We start from the raw sequence: 20,160 nt of genomic DNA, 5'->3' as shown, positions 1-20,160 counted from the left end.
AAATGAGTTTTTGCAATAAGATACATTTCATTGGTTTGGCATCCACTAATTCTTACTTTCCAGATAGGATTTGCAAGATGTTTGACTTTAATCTTTTAACTAACTTGCAAGAAACCATCCTATAAATACAGTGTCATTCCATTTTTTGAGCACTTACTATTTCAAGGGTAATGTTACTAGATTCTTGGAAGAATTATTTTCAAGTACTCTCAAGCATTGATTTCCATGGAAATGACTGATATTCCAACTAAAAAAAAATTCTTACACATTCATTAAAAGTAATGTTGGAAGAAGACAACAGTTAGGCAGCTTTACTCCTGGTGGTCTAGCCATATATTTGAGAATTACCTCCTCTTACATAACCATGTAGCTGATTTTACATGAGATAAGACTGAGATAAATTGATAGTTCAAATATAAATAGGTCAAGTTACTTGCTTTTTTTTCTTTTTAATTTTGCTTCAGCAAACCATCTTTTGATGGTGGTCTAAGTGTATTGAGCAGGCCTTTGTCATCGTATAATAGAACAGCCAACCGGGATCCAGAGGCTTTAGCTGTAGGTACATCTCCACCATTGATAGCTAGAACTCTCCAACCACAGTGGCCCTCAACTTCGTCTTCTGTAAAATGAAGAGGCAAAATTAATGTTGTTTGGCTTCAACATGATGTGATTTCTAGTCAGAGAGAGAGAAAGTCGAATTAGATGTGAAACTAAGGGACATTTTTAGGACATGCAACAAAACCTTGAGATCATTATCAGATTGAGAAAGAACACTTTATGCCTTTGTAGGAAAATAGAGGCCAACAAAACAGATGACAGTTTATGAGACAAAACCTGTTTTGGTTAAGGTCAGAGGTTATGTTACTAAGGTTGTCTTTATTCCCCTTCATGGTTGCCCTTATTTAAAATAGGCTCTTTTCCTTTGTTGATATTTTGTGTACCTTCCCCTTACAGCTGAAATATCGGCTATATGTCAGAAAAAGGTAAGAGCAACCATCTGTGTGGTGGTGCATGGTTTCCTGTTTATATGTAAATTCATTCATCAACATCTGTCTCATGTCTGCACCGTGGTTTTGTGATTTGTATATGTCACTGGTTTTGGAAGGGAAAGGAAACAATTTAGCATGGAACATTGTGATGTCCAAGTAGTCTCTATTTCCATTTTTGCTTTTGCTCACTCATCTTGTGCACATGCATTTCTTTAAGTAATCTGAAGTAAGGGCATACATGTAATCTGGGATAGGAATGTAATTTTGAAAAGGTTTGAATGAGAGGGCAATACATGGAGCTTAATCTTTGTTAAAGATTTGTCCTTCTGCTAAAAATCTTTATTATTTTAAGTACAGTGCAAATATTCTAATATATGTGTAAAAACTATCCAATCAAGTATATACATTGAAAGTATTCATTTATATGTAAGTTGTATGAGATATTTAGCTAAGGATTTTTTCCTTAAAATTCCTTTCAATTGCTTTTTATAAAGTTTCTCTAATCCATTTCTTTTTTTTTTTTCTCTTCTTGTTTTAGTAGTTGTAAAGTGTAAGAGAAGGTAGCCTGGTATCATCCAAAGAGCTTTGACTCATTGGTTGAGATACCTGTACTTCCTCTTTGGAAGGCTATCTCAGTTAATTATTTCTTATAACAAACTTCTCCAAAATGCAATGGATAATAACAACTACCAGTTATTTGATTGCAATTCTGTTGTTCAGAAGTTTGGCCTTTGCTCAGTGAGGCAGGTCTTCTGATGAACTCTGCTAGGAGCCCTGGGTATTGGCAGGTCCCAGACGGTGTCACTTGTACATATCCTATCTTGGGTCCTAACTCAGGTGGTTGGTTTGGATGACTGAGGTGGGTGTGCCTACCACTTTCCAGGAGATGTTTCATTCTCCAGGAGGCTAAGCTAGACTTGTTCACAGGCAGCAGTGTTGTAGAATAGAAAGGAAGGAACTTGGAAGGCTCCTTGATATGGAAGCTCAGAAGTCACACAGCATCCTTTCTGTTGCATTGCATTTGGTAAAGCAGATTTCAGGGCCAGCCCAGATTCAAGAAGTAGGGTAATGGGACTTTCCTGGTTATCACAGTGGCAAAAAAAAAAAATTCTGATCGTATTTACTCTAACACAATCTTTTTTCTATACACAATTATGTAAATTCTTTCCATATACAAAATATGTTCACCACAAGACACTCCACAGGCTTAAAGTTTAAGTGCTCATAATCTAAATGTGTAAAGGTCACTGAGGAAAATCACTGGTACAGTTTCTTTTGATTTAGAGATGTGTGGACTAACCAGGAAAATTATCTACTGCATCTCACCCTAGGCAAAATGGTGAAGTAGGGACAGGGTAAGAGCAGCAGGCATCTATCCAGAAAGAAGCGGCAGCAGCAGCAGAGAGCAGTCTCAGGTCAGCAGTGGCTCCAGCAATGAACACGCCAGCAGCTCCTGCCACTCTTGTAGGGACAGTGAATGTGCCTATATTAGAGTCTGGTTTTGCTTCTTAGGAGTAGTTTTGTAGCCCACCCATCCTTCTGAGGCCTTGATTCCTTTTCAGGAAGAAAATGGCCTGTGTTGCATGCAGCAAGTGCCTCAGTCTGTTTGCTGCCTGTGTTTAGAAGCTGGGATGTTACAGACCTTTTTTCATTTTGAATTGTATCTTTCCACTTTAGTTTTAGGTGTCTAGTATGCCTTTCCTGAAACACTCATGGATTTCCACTGGGCTTAGTGGTACACACCTGTAATCCTAGCATTGAGGAAGTGAAGGCAGGAGGCTAGCCTGGTCTGCATAGTGAGTTTAAGGCCTGTCTGGGCTAGGTAGTAAGACCCTGTCTTAAAAAAATAAGAAATGGGTTGTAGCTCAGTGGAAGAGTGCTCGTCTAGCATGTACAAGGCCCTAGGGTTAGTCCTCAGCACTGAAAAAAAATCCCTGGATTCATGAAACCACTTTCAATGAATGATTCTTATTGGAGTTCTGGGTCTCCAAATAATCATTTTTGAGATAGTTTTTTTTTCACATACTTTGGTCATTTCAGCCTGCACAAAAATTATTAGATGCACTGATCTGCCTTCAAGGATCAACTATACACCACTTTATATCTTTCTGAAAATTGTTATAATGTACCTTCAAAGGCTAGGAGTGGTGATTTATGCCTGTCATCCCAGTGACTCTTGGGATGCAGATCTTGGGAGAATATGCTTGATGCCAGCCCAGGCAAAAAGTTAGCAAGACCCCATATCAACAAATAAGCTGTGTATGGTGGTTCATGTCTGTAATCTCTGTTACACAGGAGACAGGGGGATTGCTATCTGAGAATGACCTGGGTGATCAAATCCAGGGCCTTGTAAATGCTTGGCAAACACTCAACAGCTGAGCCTCATCTCCAGCTTAAGTTTTATTTTTGTAACCAGCATGTCTTTGCTTTGATGCCATACCTAACATATTTGAGACTTAGAATAGATGTTTTTTTTTAACTTTTCTCTCTCCCTTTTCATTTTCAAGACTGAGTCTCTCCATATACTTGCTATATAGTGTAATAAATCAGCATCAAACTCAAGATCCTCCTGCTTCTGCCTCTCAAGTACTGAAGTGTTGTGCCACCACATTTGGCTTGAAGTTCTTCTCTCACCCTCTCCCTCTCCTCCTCCCTCTCCTTCCCCCTCCACCTCTCTGTATGTGTGTATATCGGTCTTAGCCTTGAACTCAGGGCCTGGGCACTGTCCCTGACCTTTTGTGCTCAAGGCCAGCACTTTACCACTCTGAGCCACAGCTCCTCTTCTGGCCTTTCTGGATAGTTAATTGGAGATAAGAGTCTCACAGGCTTTCCTGCCTGGACTGGCTTTGAACTATGATCCTCATATCCCAGCCTCCTTAGTAGCTAGGAGTAGTGCCTGACATAGCACTTCTTTTTATATGACAAAATTATTTTTAGAAATAAGTTTCAAAGCCAGGCGTCGGTGGCTCACCCCTGTAATCCTAGCTACTCAGGAGGCTGAGACCTGAGGATTGTGGTTCAAAGCCAGCCATGCAGGAAAGACCCTGAGAGGTTTTTTTTTGGGGGGGGGCTATCCAGTCGTGGGGCCTGAACTCTTGGCCTGGGCGCTGTCCCTCAGCTCTTCAGCTCAAGGCTAGCGCTCTACCACTTGAGCCACAGCACCACTTCAGGCTTTTTCTTTTTGCTTATGTGGTGCTGAAGAATGGAACCCATGGCCTCAGGCATGCAAGGCAAGCGCTCTACCACTGAGCCACCTTCCCAGCCCCAGTCCCTGAGAGTTTTATCTCCAATAAACCACCAGAAAACCGGAAGTAGCATTGTGGCTCAAATGGTAGAGCGCTGGCCTTGAGCTGAAGGGCGCAGGGACAGTGCCCCAAGCCCAGAGTTCAAGCCCCATGACCAACAAAAACAAAACTAAAAAACAGAAATAAGTTTCAAATTGGCAAATATTTATTACTTACCTCTTAATAAATGTTATATTTTTATATGAATATATATTTCTTTGTCAGTCATGGGGCCTGAACTCTGGGCCTACATGCTGTTCCTCAAGCTCTTCAGCTCAAGGCTAGCGCTCTACCACTTGAGCCATAGCACCACTTCCGGCTTTTTCTGCTTATGTGATGCTGAGGAATCAAACCTAGGGCCTCGTGCATGCAAGGCAAGCACTCTACCACTGAGCCACCTTCCCAGCCATGAATATTATTTTTGATACCTTCCATTAAGTTCATAACAATTCAGAATTATTTGAGCTTGCTCTGGTCACAGTTTGTGTTTTTGCCTTTTTGGGCAGTCGGTTTGAAATAAACAATGAAAGATGAAGAGATTGTAATCTCAGCTAGAGGCAGGAGGATCATGAGCACAGGCCTTCCTGGGCTACATTGTGAGACGCTGCTTCAAAAACAATAAACAAGCAAAGTAACACAGAAGTAAAAGATGAAGAGGAGTTATCAGCTTTATCTGTCATGATTTATCTCAATTGAAATACAGATCTTCTTTGACTTAAGATGAGGTTATGTCCCAATAAACCCATTGTAAGTTGAAAAATGAATTTAATATACCTAACCTATCAGATATGATAGCTGACCTTAAACAGCTTAGAGCATTACATTAGCATATAGTTGGACCAAATCATCTAACACAGATCCTACTTTACAGTGAAATGCTAAATATCTCAAATAATTTCCTGAATACTGTATTGAAAGTAAAAACAAAAGGCTTATATACTGTCTCTTCAAAGTCAAAATGTTCTAGATGGAGTGTGATGCTGATGGCTCATTCCTATGAATCCTAGCTATATTCAGGAGGCTGAGATCTGAGGGCTGTGGTTCAAAGCCAGCGATGGCAGGAAAGTCCCTGAGAGTTTTATCTCCAATTAACCACAGAAAATCAGAAGGTACCTCAAATGGTAGAGTACTACCCTTGAATGAAAAATCTAAGAGATAGTGCCCAGGCCCTGAGTTCAAGCTCATCCCTGGTGCAAGAAACAAAACAACAAAAACAAAATCATGCCCCACTGAATCTGAATCTAAGAAACCACACTCTCTCTTGCTTACTATGACAATAAGTTTTTATAGCTGAGCCCACCTGGGCTGATAACTTTCAGATCAATTATTAAGATTTAGTTGTTTAGAATTTTGACCAAAAAAAACTGGGTGGGAGAGTATTTGATATTGTTTAGAATTAGGATATATGATAATAAATCAGGGTGCCTTTTATTTAATATATTATGTATTTGCAAATACCATATAAGAAAATTTAAAATGTTGTAGTTCAGAACAATAAGCAATTACTTAATAAATTCTGTGGGCTGGAGACTTGGATAGGGCACAGTGGAGCTAACCTGTCTCTACTTGATAATGTTTGGAGCCTCATTGGGGCAGATTTGGATACCTGAAGACTGGAACTTTCTAGAATCTTCTAGATCATGTTTGGTTTCTGGAATGGGGTGACTTGAAGACAAGGTTAGTTGATGCTTTTAACTACAGACCTAAATGTGGTCTTTCTTGAATTCTGGAAGGGATATTTCCATAGGAAAATTTTTAAAGAGAGAAGGTTCCAAGACAGCCAGATAGAAGTTGTATGCCTTTTTATAACCTGGCCTTGAGAGACATCTAAACATCACTGCTCCCCTACCCTAATGATTGAAGCAGCCACATGCCCATCAGATTCAAGAGGAAGGGATTAAGCTCTCATTCTGAGAAGAGTGTCTAGGATGCTCTTCCCTAGGACTCCTTACGTGTAAAATCCTGGCTGGCGGCCAAGGTCTTCTCATATAAATCAGGTCTGGGTGTATATGGGGCTCTTTGAGGTTGTTTTCTTAGTTGTGTTTCTTGCTGTGAATGTCTGTGAATGAGAGTTCCATTCTCTGCCCATTGCGCAGCAGAGATACAGTGTTGATACAGATAGATCACTGGGATAGACTGTAATGTAAAAAGTGAGGGAATGACAGCCATATATTAACAGGTCCACAGAAATACTGAAAGTCACCAAGGCAAAGTCTGTTCTCTAGTCCTACCTCCTAGGCGTTAATCTCTTTGGTTGTGGCTCTACCCTTTTTTATACCAAAGAATATGAGTAAAGAATGGCAGTGTATGGACTTGGGAAACATATAATCCCCTCTAAACTCTGAGGTTCTCTACTTAAAAACTGGGGACAAAATAACATGGGCCTTATAGAGGTATTGTAATGTTTATATAACCCATTTAAAGCCTTTCTCATAGTATCTAACGTATTATAAGATTTCAATAAATATTAATTGCTTATGAAAAGAGGAATAATGACAGTGTATCTTAGCACAAGCATCAAATTTATTTTAGCTAATGACTTTGTTGTTCAAAATTATTATTAAAAAGCTGGACGTGGTGGTTTAAGCCTATAATCCAAGAGATTAAGGCCATCCTGGGCAGAAAAATGTTTGAAGAAACTACAATTCAGCCAATTGCACGGCTCAGTGGTATGTAGCTGCCATCCAGCTATAGCTGGGGAAGCACAGGCCTGTAATCCCCAAAGAAGCTGGAAGCACAAATAGGAGGATTAAGTGCAGTCCTGCCAGAGTATAAAGTGAGACCCTACCTGAAAAATAACCATTACAAAACAGGAGTTGGAAGCCTGGCTCAAGTGGTAGAAGGCCTGCCTCACAAGCATGAATTCAGTCCTCCGTACTACAAAAAAAATTATTAGTGAAAAGAAAATAACAGATGAAAAATACTTTAAGACAATATACACACAGATGTCTGAAGAGACTGTTATTTCCGAAAATAGAATGGCCTATATCTGCATTTTGCTTCCGTGGTTTCTTGACCTGAGTCCTGTTTTTAAAAAATGAATTTTTTTCCTAGCACTAATATCTAAACTTGGTGTCCTTGTGCTAAAATCAGAGTGGAAAAACTGTGTTTTGAGATGGTGATTCTCTTAAGCAATTCAATTTACTGTCCTTCCCTCCCTCCTTCTCTCCCTCCCTCCTTTCTTCTTTCCCTCCCTCCCTCCCTTCCTCTCTTCCTCCCTCCCTCCCTCCCTCCCTTCCTTCTCTCTCTCTCTCTCTCTCTCTCTCTCTCTCTCTCTCTCTCTCTCTCTCTCTCTCTCTCTCTTTTTGGTCTGTGTACCAGTACTGCCACTTGACTACGTGGCCCTGGGAACTATCTCTGAGCTTTTCTTGTCAAGGCTAGCACTCTACCCCTTGGGCCACAGCTCTATGTTTGCCTTTTTGGTTGGTAAATTGGAGATAAGAGTCTCACAGACTTGCCTGCCCTGGCTGGCTTTGAATGGTGATCCTCAGATCACAGTCTCCCAGGTAGCTCGGATTCTAAGCGGGAGCCACCAGTTCCCAGCCCACTGTCATGCCTTCTTCCTCGTCTCTACCAGAGATTTCTGTCACAAAGGTTCCGAAGGCCTCACAAAACTCTCTGAAGGCCAGGATGTTACATTCCATTGAGGTGTTCACCTCTGTTAAGCAGTATTAAAAGGCTGAGAAAGCTCTGTAGATCCAGAGTATGTGCTGGTACCATCACTAACAGGCTCGGGCACATGTCTTTTGTTCACTTCAGGGTGTTCCCATAGCTCCTCAGTTTTCTTTGTTGCACACTCTGCCCTGCTTCTTGTCAGGGCAACTCTGTCAAGAGCATCCCTGGACTCAGAGGAGCTTTTCTTAGGCTACTTCGCTCTTCGCATTTCCATCCCTTCATCTGTTGTGAGTGGCTCTCACTGTGTTTTAGTGTGTCCCTGTGGTGTCACTGACATATTCTTTAGGTCTTCATCGAATGACAGTTGGTGGGAGTGGAGAGGCCTGCTTTGGGGCCATCAACTCAGCTCGGCACAGCATGCTCCCTACCTGCCCTTAAATGCCACAAGGACAATGCACTGCAGTGGAAATCTGCTCTTTGAGTGCTGATTAAAACAATTTTGGGAATTGAGTCTTCCATTTCTACTCCGTTGTGTTGTGTTCTTTCTGGAGCACCATTCTAATTTTTGTCTTTATATTTCTGTTGAAAACTCTTAAAACAGTAAGTTGGATAATCCAGAAAGAATCCCCTTAGTTCCCTGGTTTCCCAACACAGATACCCTGACCTCTACATTTTCTTTTGTTTTTTACCTCTCTCCCTAGGAAAAGACACCTCTCACCTTTATTTTTAACTGTCACTGGATCTAACTTGCATTTTGGAAACCTGGATGTACTTGTGAAATGCACTGTCCCTTCTAGTGGTCCCTAAAGTTTCCATTTGCTCTAGGTCTTAAGCCAAGTCTACCTTAGCGGTCTATTTTAATTGATGCCACCTTTTCTGCTTCTAGAACTGCAGTTCCCATGTGAGAAGAGCAGTCGTTACCTGCTTTTCTGCAGGGTGCTGCGGTCGTCACGGCAACAGACCTGTTCGGTACTGCAAAAGATGCCACTCAAATCACCACAGTAATGAGGTGGGGGCCGCCTCGGAGACCCATCTCTATCAGACCTCCCCACCCCCCATCAACACCCGGGAGTGCGGCGCCGAGGAGCTGGTCTGCGCTGTAGAGGCGGTGATTAGGTAACCACGTTTATGACAGCATGCCCTAAAGACACATCTTGGCTTTGAGCTTCCTCGCATGCTGAGATGGGTCAATTCAGTCCAGCTTCAGATGTCCTCAGCATAGCAGTGTTGCCATCACATTGTTTTAATTAGTACATATTGTTTTAATTAATACAAATATTTTTATTGAATGCTAGTTATGTGTCAGATACTGTGTTAGGCTCTTGGGAGACAGAAGTGTTCTCCAGTGACTCAGAAGGAACCAGGAAACCTATATGTATAGTTGTGGTGGACATTGGTGATTGCAGGGACACACAGCACTGAGCAGAGGCTTAGCAGAGTTAGGGATGGGTGTAGAGATCCTGGATTGAGGGGCAGCGACCTCAGCCAGAAGCCTAGGCAAAACCATAGGAACAAATTATCTGCTTATGAACAATAAGGTGTGGTCAAGCTCCAAGTAAGGGGATACGGGGCTAAGTCTTAAGGGGAAGGAGTTAAGATGGGATTTGAAATTCTCTCCTTCTCTTACAAGACAGAGAAAGAGGCATTTGAACTGATAATCTCTAGACTTGTTCTTTTTTGTATGCTAAGAGCAAGATTTTGTTAAAAAAAAAATAACAAAAAACACAAACAAAAAACCAATAAGCTAAATGTCTAAGAAGAGGGACTGTCTCCTTATCTCAGTGCTAATGCATAGTGGAAATTTTTTTTAAAAGTTTGTTAAACATTTCAGAAACACAGTCCTCCCCCCAAAAAACCAACCTAGCCATATTGCTGCTATCATTGTCATCATCATCATCATCATCATGTTTGACTTTCAGCCAAATCTAGGTATGGTCTAGTTTTATGCAAATGCATTATATATGCATATGTATATGTATTTTTAATCACAGAGAATCTGTGATTCTTTTTGATCTAGCATGCAGTTAGCTCTTTTCCATGTTGTGAAGTTCCATATTTATCACTTTCTAATGGATGCATAATACCATCTGGTTATAACTTGTTTCTTTTCACCATTCCATATTTAGATTTTGTTCATTTTTTCCTTTTATCAGTAGCTAATATCTTTGTTTATTGTGCTTTTCCTCTGTTTGTGTGTATGCGTGAGTGTGTGCTCACATGTGTGTATGAGTGTATGCTTCTACTGGGGCTTGAGCTCTGGGCCTGGGCACTGTCCCTGAACATTTTTGCTCAAGGCTAGCACTCTACCACTTGAACCACAGCTCCACTTCTAGCTTTTTGGTTGTTACTTTGAGATAAGTGTATCATGGATTTAGCTGACTAGGCTGGCTTTGAACTGCCATCCTCAGATCTCAGCCTCCTGAGTAGCTAGCATTACAGGCGTGAGCCCCTGGTGCTTGGGTTTTCCTAGATATTTTTACTTTTTTTAGGGCAGTTTAGCACACGTGTACTGATTCGTCAAATGGTCTCTATAACTCATGATACTTTAATAGATTACAATACTAAAGTACATAGTTTTTGCTGAACCCTCACCAACATGACTATTTTTTGGGGGGGGGTCCAGTCATGGGGCCTGAACTCTGGGCCTGGGCGCTGTCCCTCAGCTCTTCAGCTCAAGGCTAGTGCTCTACCACTTGGGCCACAGCGCCACTTCCGGCTTTTTTCTTTTTGTTTATGTGGTGCTGAGGAATCGAACCCAGGGCCTCATGCATGCAAGGCAAGCACTCTACCACTGAGCCACCTTCCCAGCCCCATGACTATTTTTTTTTAATAGTACTTTTGCGAGAATTTAAAAAGAATTCTCTATTGCCTCTTTTGTGGCCTTCGAATGCTAGATAGTGAATGTTATTTTTTTCCCCATTTGGGCCTTAAGAGCTCAAATTCTCCTTGAATGTAGAATTATTTTTCACATAGTTTCACGGTAGGTACAAAGAAACATTGGGGGTGAACCAGAAATCAGGGGCATTAGTTCAACTTGCTTAAAATTGTTGGGCAGAAGTAACCTCTTTGTGTTTCAGTTTGTTGATCTTTGAATTGGGAACGGAAGATAAACAATAAGAAAATGAAATTAAGGTTCTTGGAGTAATTTGTACCAATTGGAAGGAGAATTATTTGAGATGCCAGAGTATTCATGAACTCATAGGTTTGGTCTCAGATGTGATTCTTCCTTGGTCTAACTTGAAATCACCCTTTATTGCCAGCTTGTTGAAAGAAGCAGAGTTCCACGCTGAGCAACGGGAACATGAGTTGAATCGGCGGCGGCAGCTGGGCCTCTCATCTTCCCACCATTCCCTGGATAACGCTGACTTTGATAACAAGGACGATGATAAGCATGACCAGAGACTGCTCAGTCAATTTGGAATATGGTTCTTAGTAAGAAAAGAAATGCACTGTTCTGGTTTTTTTTGTTTCTCACTCCAACATTGCACTGATGAGGAATCCGTCTATTCTTTGAAAAATTACCCTTAGAATGGGGGGGTAGTTGTCTTCCCTGGGCTGTACAATGAGATTTACCTAAAAGAACTTAAAATAACAATTTTCAAATCCCACCGCAGAATCCTGGGATTCCCCTCCTCCCCTGCGCCCCAAAAGCTAATTGACTTTCTAATTGACTTGAATAAACAAGCAAAGGAGACATTCAGTGCAGGGCCTTGCCTGACTGAAACACACCTTTTTGACAGGAAACACATGGGACAGTTTCTAGTATTAGATTCTTTATAATATATATCCCATCATTTGTGTACTAAGCCAGCTGAACATACCAGTTCTACAGAGAAGCAAGCTTTATTTTGCCTATTGACAAAATTGATTAAATCTTCACAGTAATACATCTTTTTTATGCTTACATGCGGTTTCATGAAAAAGTGTGTGTGTGTGTGTGTGTGTGTGTGTGTGTGTGTGTGTGTTTACCAAATTGGAGTTTAATTCTGGATTTTGTAAGTCTTGCTTCTGATGTTACAGCTGGATGATGGGCCTGAACACTGTCCCTGAGATTCTTTTGCTCAAGGCTAGTGCTCCAGTGAGCACTGTGAGCCCCAGTGCCACTTCTGGCTTTTTCTGTGGTTAATTAGAGATCAGAGTCTCATGTTCTTTCCTGCCCAGGCTGGCTTCAAACTGCAATCCTCAGATCTCAGCCTCCTAAGTAGCTAGGATGAAAGGCACAAGCCACCAGCACTCTGCCGTTTAGATTATTTTTCACTGAAGATTGATGAAATATCACTCTGTGGACTTAACTTTTAGGAAGTATTTATCCAATGCAGGTTATGACATAGATAATTCATAGGACAAAAAATGCTTCACTGAAAGGTAAAATCTTAATTAGATGTGGATGTAGTTCCTCTGTTCCTGTTGGGAGGAAAACAATCTCTGGATAAGTGATTCTCATTTGTAAAACTGCCTATTCCTTTCTCTTTTTTTTGCCTTTAAATTGACAGGTAATAATTTTGTAAAAATGTATAGTGGCTGAACAAGGATCTGTTCTGCCTGCCACAGGTTAGCCTCTGCACACCCAGCGAGAACACGCCGACAGAGAGCCTGGCCCGGCTAGTGGCCATGGTGTTTCAGTGGTTTCACTCCACAGCGTATATGATGGACGATGAAGTTGGAAGCTTGGTAGAAAAACTGAAGCCTCAATTTGTCACCAAGTGGTTGAAGACGGTATGCGATGTTCGCTTTGACGTCATGGTCATGTGCCTTCTGCCCAAACCTATGGAATTTGCTAGGGTAAGTAGCAGCCATTGGCTTGGGCTTAGTTGGTAGGAAGGAGTAGGCATTAAACACTTGACTGCCCGAGTACTGGAAATGTGTGCAGGAGATGTCCAGCGTTCTCTCCATATTCTGGTCCATAGCCAAAGATGTTTACTCTAGCCACTGCATGTTCAGAGAGGTGCTTTGATGCTGGTTTAGGAGGGGAAATAATGGCAGGTGAATTTGTGAGGTATCTTTAAGATGTAAGGAAATAATTACAGAAAGAGTTCTGAGTACCACAAATCAATCTTTAAGTAAAAAAAAGAGCACTGACTTAATATTTGCTTTTAATAGAATTTCTATTGTGTCTTAATGGACAAATTAATTTCACAATATATAAAGAAAAGTTGCCAACATGTGAACTAGTTTTATTCACAGAAACTGAAATTTCTAATGTATGCATTAATTTTGACATTTCAGTATTTAAATCTTACTAATACCTATAAATAATGTAAATACTAATGAAAAATAATAAGGAAATATTCTTCCTTGACATTACTGGTTTTTTATTTTTTTATTCAGAAGGAACCAACATTGACAGCAAACATTTCTGTGAAGTTGTTAGGGCTCAGGATTTTCCTGGCTTGCACATTAATGGAGAGACTCAGAACTTCTGTGGTTTTTTGTATACTTTCAGAGATGATGGTAATAAAGCAGGGACTTGGGGGTTGTTTTTGCTAAAAACACAGACTCTTCACTTGGGCCAGCAAATGCCTGATAAGTAAATAAAAACAGGATAAAGCTTGAAATCTTTACCTTCACCTTGTCTTGTATCTGCCTCCTTTGTATTAACCTTTGGATCAGATTCTTGTTCAACCCTGCATGTGGGCATGCTAGTCATTTAAGAAGTATTCCTCTCAAGCTGGTCTTCTCTCTTCAGGCTGAAGACACTAATGGAAGAGTAACTAAGGTATTTTCGACAGACTGTCAATTGCTAGCATTTACAATATTCTCCTTTCAAACCTTTTTAATGGCACCTAGAAGTCTTTGATTCTTGCCTCATACCTTCTAGGAATAGCAGAACCTTGAAGGCAGATTATTACAGGATGAGATTTCCTCCTAAACAGGAATAGTCATTTCATGGGAATTGATTTGCCCCTCTCCCTTCTAGGATTATAGATCTGTGAAGCAAATGAAATGGTCTTTAGCCTGACTCCAGAGCAAGGGCAGTTTTCTCAGCTCCATGTGGGGACTCTTGCAAAGCAGCTTCCTTGATAGGACCTCAGTTCGACTAAGACTGCTTGACTGTGCATACTTCTTCCCATCTTCCCTATTTAATCTGGGAGTTGCTGTAATGAAGTAGGGATGCTGAATTTAGCTAGCGCCATCTTGACCACATGGTGGATGATAGGGAAGTGGGTTTAACTGGCACCATCTTGTCTTCATGGTGGAGGCAGGGAAGTCTCTCCTCCCAAGTGATGGGCTTGCCTGAATTCTAGAGGCAGGGATCAGGACTTGGACCTGCCTATCTTGGGTTGTGAATTCTCCAGTGCCCTGTGACCCTTCCCCCTGACCTGACCCTATTTAGGCCGGAACCATCTCAGGCATGGGTAGCAGTGCCATGTGTCTTCTGTCTGCTTGTGTAGTATCTCCTGGCTCTCCACCCAGTCAACATGGCTTCCCAGTTCAGCTCACCACTGGAGCTGATCTGGTTTGTTGGTATTGTTCTTCTGCTCTTTCTTTCCTTTCCTGCTCTCCATGGTTCCGTTTTCTAATAGTATTAAGTGTTTTCATGAAGCTACAGGTCTTCGTGACAAGAGTCTGCCTGCAGTCACTGGCTTTCTAATAAAGACTCAGAACTCGACCTCTCAAAATGTGGCTTCTCTGTTTTCTTGCTGAATCACACTGCCAGTATCCCTGAGGGTAGTGCTGACACACTTGATCTTCTTTATATTTCTAGTATGGTCTTACTGAATATTAAATTCTTTTCCTACTTTTCATCAGTAATATTTCCCTTTGATTTCTGGACCGAGTGCTGGACCTGATTTCTTGCCCTCCTTCCTTTTGGGCCTCTGGCCTAGGATTCTGGTAATTTTGTAAAGTGAGGAATCAGAGAAGCCACATTTTGTAGGATCGAATCAAGAAGTCTTTATTGGAGCACTAGCGGTCTGCAGGTAGCCAATTGTTACAAAGACCTGTAGCCTGCGAATACACTTAACACAGTTAGGAAACAGGTCAGAGAGGAATGAAAGAACAAAAACAAAACCAGCAAGCCAATTCAGCTCCAAGGGAGAGCTGAAGTGGGATGCCATGGTGACCCAAGAGTAGCCAGGAGACCGGACAGGAACATGGAGACACGTGGCTTGGCATAATGGTGCCTGAACTGGCACAGGCCTAAATATGGTAGGTCAGGGGGCAGGGTCACAGGAAACTCCCAGTCCCAGTCACTGGACTGACAGGTTTAGTAACCTATCAGCCAAGTGCCTGCCCCTGCCTCCAGGGATTCAGGCACACCCATCACTTGGGAGGCAGGGACTTCACTTCACCTTCCTCCACCATGAAGACAAGATGCCAGACTCTACCATCCATATGTGGCCAGTATAGTGCCAGCCAGACCTGACTTCCCTACTTCAGTAATAGTACCATTTGAAATGCTGAGAAGGCTCTGAAATTGCCCAAATGCCCCCAGTCCCCTAGTTCAATCGATGGGTTCCTCTGTGTTGATACTCTTGCTTCTGATTCATTGGACCACAGGCTGCAGATGTGTGGCTGGGAAGAACCGGTATTCTTCATTCCAGTGTAATTTCTGTCTAACCCGTAGTGGAGGATGCTCAGAATCGCTTTTTGGCAACAGTTCAGGAAATGGGTTGGTTTTTTTTTTCAAAGTATTTTCTAGGTTTTATTTTTATTTGTGATATTTTGTTTCCTTTCAAAAAAGCCTCCAGGCAATTTTCAGCTTAATGCTGTGCTAAAAAAAAAAATAGGACATTTAAGGATAAAATAGAACCTAGTCCATCTGAAGAAATAGATTTCATTTGATTTTCAGGACTCAGAGATCAGAATATACTTCTGTCTTTGATGGTGCCACCTACTGACTCATTTATAAAACTGAATTTTTATATAATATAAAGTTCCCATTTCCTGGAGTTCTTTGCCTATGCTGGTGTTTTTCTATTATGATTTCCCTTAAAATAATGAAGGATTGATATGATCTGATTGTAGAAGTTAAAAACAAATAGTTTGTAGGGAAGAAAACTTTCTTCTTTTAAATTGAGTCCAGTTGTTTGGAGGCCAGCCAGTTAACTCATAATAGATTAGTGCTAAATGATAAAATACAACCAGAATAGTCAATGATAAAAAGATTTACATACCAAAGTGAACAAATAGGGTCTTCTTGTTGTTTTGTCTTTTGAAAAGACAATCAAGAAGTTAAAGAAGTGTGTTTCTTTTTCCTTTTTGATGTTAATGGAGGATTGCCAGAAACTTGACTTTTTGCCTGGCAGCTGAATTCACAGGAAATTCCCTCTGAAGAGGTGTATTTTCAGGATGTTTTGCTTTAGTTAAACACTGGAAGTCCAAATAAGATTACTTTATGCTTCTTTAGACTAAATATTTCAGTTAATCTTGGTACCAGCTTTGGAGATTTGAATAGATCCCTACATTTCTTCCTCTTGGAACCTCCCTTCAAGTTTCACCCGCAAAAAAATTGCTGTGGAGAGAAGCTTTAGGTTCGAAATTATGAAATAAGAGAGGAAAAAAGAGCAGAGATTAGCACAAAGAAGCAATTTTTAAAAAATTTGATGGTTGGAGTCGGCGCCAGTGGCTCATGCTTATAATCCTAGCTACTCAGGAGGCTGAGATCTGAGGATCGCGGTTCAAAGCCAGCCCGGGCAGGAAAGACCATGAGACTCCTATCTCCAATAAACCACTAGAAAACCGGAAGTGGCGCTGTAGCTCAAGGGATAGAGCATTAGCCTTGAGCTGAAGAGCTGAGGGACAGTGCCCAGGTCCAGAGTTCAAGCCCCATGACTGACAAAAAAAAAAAAATAATAAAAAATTGATGGTTGGAATAGACAATAGACCTAGTTTCTGAGTCCAGAGGCCATCAAGTGAGAAGATTCGGTAGATTTCTGGCCTACAAGTGTCTTAGATGGTGGGATGAGACTGTTAATGTCACAGTTTTGGATATTTCCAAGCACAACATGAAATATTGTGGGTAAATGGTGAACTTACTGAGTGACTCAAACTGTAAGTCCTTTGAAGTTTATACCAAGTTTTAAAGCTTCAGCTTGTAGGGTTTTGAAATGTGACTACTCAATCTTAATAAGGATCTAGGCAGTTAGATTTTTATTCTTAGTTGATGCCACATAAGAAAAGCAGAGAATGGGCTGGGAAGGTGGCTCAGTGGTAGAGTGCTTGCCTTGCATGCATGAGGCCCTGGGTTCGATTCCTCAGCACCACATAAGCAAAAAGAAAAAAGCTGGAAGTGGCGCTGTGGCTCAAGTGGTAGAGCGCTAGCCTTGAGCTGAAGAGCTGAGGGACAGTGCCCAGGCCCAGAGTTCAGACCCCACGACTGGATCCCTCCTCCCCCCAAAAAAAAGAAAAGCAGAGACTGTAGATATATTAATTACTGACAGAATGAAAATGATGGCAGAATTTCATGTATAAAGAGATCAAAAATAACTCAGAGATAATGAGTAGTAGAATTTGATAACCCATAAAGAAAGCTTATAGCTTCCATTTTGATCAAAGTAGGATTACTCTAGCTTACAAAATAAATCTAGACTGTTAACTTTGATCTAGTCATTTACATAAGTGTAGCAAGAAAGGTAAGTGATTACATTGGTCTTTTTTTTTTTTTTTCCTTCTGGTTCTGGGGTGTGAACTTTAGACCTGGGTTTTTGTGCTCAAGGCTAGGCTCTATCACTTGAACCACAGGTCTACTTATGGCTTTTTGCAGCTAATTGGAAATAAGAGTCTCATAGACTTTCCTGCCTGGACTGGCTTCAAACCAAGATCCTTAGATCTCAGCCTCCTGAGTAACTAGGATTAAGGTGTGAGCCACCAGAGCCTCTCTTGTCCATGTTTCACACAGTAATCCACAGGCACAGGTATCACTAGTGTCATGAACCTTCCTTTTTGAGTTGCCACTGCGACTGTTGGTGTAGATATCTGCCATCACTGTCTTCAGAGAGAGAGAAAGAGGCAGCGAGCATACACACCATAGTCATGCACATTCCAGAAGGTATAGCTCTGTAATAGTATGGCAGTCTGAATCCAGAGCACTGCTCATGCTGGTTAAACATCTCAATCCTGGCCTTTGGTTGCAAGTCTCACTGGAGATACCAAGCTAATGGATATACTCCCATACCAGCTTTTGCCTCCCTCACAGGAGCCATGGTTGTTGCACTGGCAACAGGGTTAGGGATGTGCATCCTACCTCTTGATATTGACCAAATCTGCCATAATGCTAGTGCTGATATGAGTCTAGCAAGCACCTCAAAATGGGAGCATATACTGGTTCCTTGTGATATTTGCATAGATGACACTGACTATATTTTGCACATTTTATCTCTTGGACAGATCTAATGAGGAGAGGAACTCCTGAGGCTAGGAGTATGCTTTGTGCCGCAGCTCTGGCAGCTTGTTCTCCCATAGGGGCCAGTAGCAGGCCTGGCTGGTGGCAGAGAATAAGAGAGCTGAGCCTGTACAGTGCTAACTAGCTTCAGCAAGAGCAGCACAAGCAGCCCATCAGCCTAGAAAGTTTTCTGCCCCTTACACCCCCTCATCATCTCCTGTTCCAGATCCTAAATCCCAGGCTAGCTCTCTGTTACTCTTGGCCTCTAGCCAGTATTAAACTGGCTTATGTAATCCCCTGTCCCAGATTTCTCTCTCTCCTCCTCCCCTCTCTTTCTTTCCTGGTGCTAGGATCAAACCCAGGACATCATGCATGCTAGACAAGGGCTCTATCAACCCCAAGTGCATCTTTTAAATAATTGATTCAACCAGCCTTAGAATACTCAGGGAAACAACACTGTGGAAGAATACACAGAACAGTGTTTTCCATAAAGAAAAATCTTCCTAACAAAGCAGGTGGCAGTAGAAAATTGTTTCTGTGAAGCACAGGAATGCCTACCTGAGCATATGGTAATAGTTTGTCAGGCTTTAGAAACAACAGTGCTTCATTCTGTTAGGAATAAATCATGGGAATTTTCATTTATATGTGGTGTAGAAAGCCTGCAGTAGTGGTTGGAATTTAATCTCTGAGCAATATTTGGGTCTATTTGTAACTATGTTTTCCTTTCTGTTACTAATGGATCCTACTGGTGATATGTAAATTCTTAAAATTCTCACTCTGAATATTATTTCCTTGAACTTGGGTGCAATAGGCTGTGGTCTTTTTCTTCCTTTACAATTGTAAAGAATGTGTTTTGCTCTTTTCCTCTATGACTGTATAAACCCCTCCAGGTTGGTGGATACTGGGATAAGTCTTGTAGCACGGTGACTCAGTTGAAGGAAGGTCTCAGCCGGATCCTCTGCCTGATTCCCTACAATGTGATCAGCCAGTCAGTGTGGGAGTGTATCATGCCAGAATGGCTGGAAGCCGTCAGAACAGAAGTTCCTGATAACCAATTAAAAGAATTCAGGGAAGTATTAAGGTGGGTAAGTAGTTTAATGAAGTCATTGTAATTACAATAATACCTAACATTTACTGAAGGTGTACTGTGTCCATGGCACTCTGCTATGTATTTCATGTACTTTCTCCTTTCAAACAAACCTGTGAAGAAATTCACAATCCTCTAATATAATAGCTGTTAAATTGAGCTGAGATTATTTCGAATTGTTCAGAAAAGATTTTGTTCCTGTAGAGTAATATAGTAATATATATAATATATATAATATATAATATATAATATATAATAGTATATATATATATACTATATGATTTGTCTATTTTTAGGTATTATTGGTATGGTATCTTGGAAATGTGCAAAGGGAAAATGTTTTTAGATGCCAGGATATAACTATAATTCCTTAGAGCATCAATTCTTTCTGTTAAACTAAGATGGATGTTAATGTTGTTACAGATGAATTATCTACAACTATTCTACTGATGTGAAATGTTTTCTTAGAGTCAAATGAAACATGATTATAACAGTTCAGAACACAAACTAGTCTAAAGGGTTTTGTTAATAGAGTGTAGTTAGACATACTTTGGTGGTATCAGTTGAGCCTAATGTATGCTCATTGGTCACTTACCGTTGTTGCTCTTCTTTCCAGCAAAATGTTTGACATAGAGCTCTGTCCTCTCCCTTTTTCAATGGAAGAGATGTTTGGCTTTATTAGTTGTCGGTTTACAGGATATCCCTCCTCTGTGCAGGAACAAGCTTTACTATGGCTTCATGTAAGTGAATAATATTTATGATCATTTTGAGCAATACTTTTTTGCCTCTAAGAGGCAAAACTAGGTAAAAGAGTGGGGAATTTTGGGGGAATCCATAAATTTCATGATTATGAAGGATCAC

At 41.0% G+C, this 20,160-nt stretch overlaps 1 protein-coding gene across 5 annotated transcripts in view; it reads left to right on the top strand.

Moving 5' to 3' along the window:
* The window catches only part of LOC138833113 (protein unc-79 homolog), a 238,281-nt gene that overhangs the window by 100,467 nt on the left and 117,654 nt on the right, over nucleotides 1–20,160 (top strand). For all 5 annotated transcript variants that reach the window (XM_070031453.1, XM_070031455.1, XM_070031454.1 and 2 more), the window contains exons 11-16: nucleotides 955–983; nucleotides 8,775–9,004; nucleotides 11,149–11,320; nucleotides 12,440–12,670; nucleotides 19,103–19,293; nucleotides 19,916–20,039. In XM_070031453.1, coding sequence (XP_069887554.1) covers nucleotides 955–983; nucleotides 8,775–9,004; nucleotides 11,149–11,320; nucleotides 12,440–12,670; nucleotides 19,103–19,293; nucleotides 19,916–20,039 — 977 coding nt within the window. The remainder of the gene's footprint in view (nucleotides 1–954; nucleotides 984–8,774; nucleotides 9,005–11,148; nucleotides 11,321–12,439; nucleotides 12,671–19,102; nucleotides 19,294–19,915; nucleotides 20,040–20,160) is intronic.

This window comes from Dipodomys merriami, unplaced genomic scaffold (genome assembly GCF_024711535.1).
Source record: "Dipodomys merriami isolate MVZ:Mamm:240054 unplaced genomic scaffold, mDipMer1.0.p SCAF_200, whole genome shotgun sequence".
Lineage (NCBI taxonomy): Eukaryota > Metazoa > Chordata > Mammalia > Rodentia > Heteromyidae > Dipodomys > Dipodomys merriami.
Note: the sequence above shows the minus strand (reverse complement) of the source record. Positions and strands in the feature narration are given on the sequence as shown.